The sequence below is a fragment of the Haplochromis burtoni genome, unplaced genomic scaffold (genome assembly GCF_018398535.1).
Source record: "Haplochromis burtoni strain Fernald_Lab_line unplaced genomic scaffold, NCSU_Asbu1 Contig_459, whole genome shotgun sequence".
Lineage (NCBI taxonomy): Eukaryota > Metazoa > Chordata > Actinopteri > Cichliformes > Cichlidae > Haplochromis > Haplochromis burtoni.
Genome location: NW_024582820.1, coordinates 453,466 through 456,265, shown reverse-complemented (window position 1 = coordinate 456,265; position 2,800 = coordinate 453,466). Strand labels below are relative to the sequence as shown.

The window sequence follows — 2,800 nt, the reverse complement described above, 5'->3', positions numbered from 1 at the left end:
CTTCATATGGAAAAAGCAGCAGTAAACCCTTCTACCACTGGGTCCCCAGGTTCTCATCCTAATAATAGCCTTTTGTTTAATAGCCTGGGTTTGGAGGTGGAGATCCTGAAAGTTTTCATCAAATGTAAAACTAAAATGTTTTCATTTTTTCATGTTTTTGTACAATAAAATTATCGCGCTCTACTCCAACTGTGAAGGAGTAAAAATAAAATGTAGATATATTTATGCTGTTTCGCTGCCGGTCTGGATGCTGTGTGTCGAGGATTCCACAGGTCCCTCATCCCCTTCATGTTGACCCTTCACTGGCGTTACTGGTGTAGTAACATCCACCAGCACCCTGTTTTCATCTCTTGCCCACTGATGCCGTCTTGTTCCAGTAGCCCACTTCTCATCAGGGCGTCCTGGTTCCTCAACACCTGACACAGACCTCGGGCAACGTCTGAGCTGGTATGGCTTCATATTTATGTCTCTCGCTGATGTCTGAGGTGGGCTTGGTTAGCGTGGAGGGTCTAGCCTATTGGGAGTCAAACCTACGACTCCCGTTCCAAAGATGTGTAGACCAAGAAAGGACTTCGTCTGAATAGAGTCTGTGTGTGAGTGTCCTGAGTGATGAGGGTTACTGAGACCGTGGCTCAGATTGGTGAGGTGCATGGGCAGGGGTGAGATGAGGTGGGATAGTGGTTGTTAACAGTCCATTATGGCGATGGCCTCCAGGGGTGGGAGAGGCCAGTGATGTTCAGAGTGGAGTTAATGACCCTCTGTGCAGCCTTCATCTTCTCAGTCGTGTCCCCTAAGTACCAAACACCAGGCAGGTGTTGTCACTGCTGATTTCAAAGGATCTGATCAGTTTACAGGAGGACACCTGCCCATCATTACTGTTTGTAGTTTTTAATGGACTACATGTTCCATGAGCTCCTCAGCTGGTGGTGAGATTTTCCTTTAAAAAGCTCAGGAGGACGACATGACCATGTGGTGAGGAGGCGGACGGAGACGCTGCAGAGCTCTTCTGTTAAAGGGACATTTCTGAGCTCGAGTCTCTCAGGATGTCTGCTGATGACTCAGCCGGAAGCAATCTGGTGTCGGTGGACTTTGAAATCTTCGGTCACGTCCAGGGTCTGTATGTTTAACTCCCTTTTCTTCCTCTGCTTCTTAGACCTGTTGGCCTCTGAGAGCCTGTAAAACGATCCACTGCTGCTTAATTTAGGAACAAGCTGGGCTGGCCTCACTTTCACTTCTTAGAGCCTCGTGAATGCCACCAACTTCACAAAAGCCCAAACAGACCACCTCTGTTAGGCTGTGTAAACAAGAAAATGCACAAAACACAAATGTGACTCTTGCAAACAAGCTGTTAAAAAACAGCAGCTACTAATTCAGACTTTCTTTTCTCTCCATACTTTGACAGGCGTCTGCTTCCGAATGGTGAGTTTTCCTTTGAGCTCTCTTTGTGCTGCGATCACCTCCTGCTGCTTCCAAAAACCAAATCCCATCCTCACCAAACCCACAGCTCAGTTCAAGGCTCAGTCTGCACAGAAACGTAGCTTTTTCTATGCATCTTGGCCTTTTGCACACATGTAAACGGTGTCTCGATCATCCAGGTAAGGAAATCCCAGCAAGCTGATTCTGTTCATCTGGACGTTTTCAGTGGGAGAAGCATTACGTCATCATACAGGTGACTTCTTCAGTCTCAGCTGACTGCAGGTGTCCAGCCTCACGTTTGCACAGTAACTGAAAGCAGCCCGCTGACTAACAAGCGGCTGTGAGGTCAGTTTTTTCACCATAAATATGCTGTCGTGACCATTGATCCATGACCGTGACACTTCGCATATTAATTTACACAACTGGCGACACGATTAGGTGTGGATTTCACAAAACTCAACAGGCTACAGTGGGGAAAAAAATCCCAGTGAAAGCATTGAAATAAAACAACCTGCTTTAGCTCCTCCCCCTTTATGTCAACTCTAACCAGCTGTTTTTATTGGATATCGTTCCTCTGTGGAGATAAACCAATAAACTAGAAGGATTATCCAACACACAAAACAGACATTAAGTATATACAATTTTTTTAATACATTATTTTATTGACTTAATGTTTTTATGTCCCACATCAATCTTTGTTTAACATCCAGGTTGAAGGATCTTATTAACTCCTTTCTTCCCGTCACCAGTACACAGAGAAGGAGGGTCTGCGGCTCGGGCTGGTCGGCTGGGTGAAGAACACCTACAAAGGGACGGTGGTGGGACAGGTGCAGGGTCCGGCTGACATGGTGGAGGAGATGTGAGTGCACACTGACACGCCACAGCAGGCTCTGGTGCAACTCTCACTGCAAAGTGCTGCGGTGATACTCTTTTTCAGCCACTAGATGGCGACCTTTGCCTTCACAACACAACGGTTACCTGCTTCAGGTCTGTTCTGTCGTTCAGAGCAGCAGATCTGCAGGCACCGACGCTTTGGTTCAGGAGATTTATGAGCCGTTTAAAGAGTTCTTGTTCTCATGCAGGTGAATTGTTAAATATTAAATACATGCGACCATACTGCGGGTTCTTCAAGCAGAGCTACAGGATTTATATCTACACCCTTAGGTGATGTTTCTGCCTTTGTTTTTCCAGTTGAACACTAGAAACTCTGAGTTCCCAGCTGTCAGTGAATGCAGCGTAATGGTATCAGATCTGGAACTGAAGCCGGGCTCAGTTTGTTTTGAACGTCCCATCCTGTCCGGGGGGAGTGATGTCACCGGGTGGGGACGTCCGATTTAGATGACATCACCACCTCAAGGGATCTGCTGATGCTCCTTGACATCAC

The 2,800-nt window shown here is 46.7% G+C and overlaps 1 protein-coding gene across 2 annotated transcripts in view; it reads left to right on the top strand.

The window, feature by feature from the left end:
* The first annotated feature begins 940 nt into the window (after nt 1-940).
* The window catches only part of LOC102296564 (acylphosphatase-2), a 6,276-nt gene continuing 4,416 nt past the window's right edge, over nt 941-2,800 (top strand). Inside the window, exons 1-3 of one of the 2 annotated variants that reach the window (XM_005945808.3) lie at nt 941-1,117; nt 1,403-1,419; nt 2,166-2,275. In XM_005945808.3, the coding sequence (XP_005945870.1) occupies nt 1,054-1,117; nt 1,403-1,419; nt 2,166-2,275 (191 nt within the window). In that variant the 5' untranslated portion in view covers nt 941-1,053. The remainder of the gene's footprint in view (nt 1,118-1,402; nt 1,420-2,165; nt 2,276-2,800) is intronic. The other variant, XM_005945807.3, reaches the window with a different exon arrangement.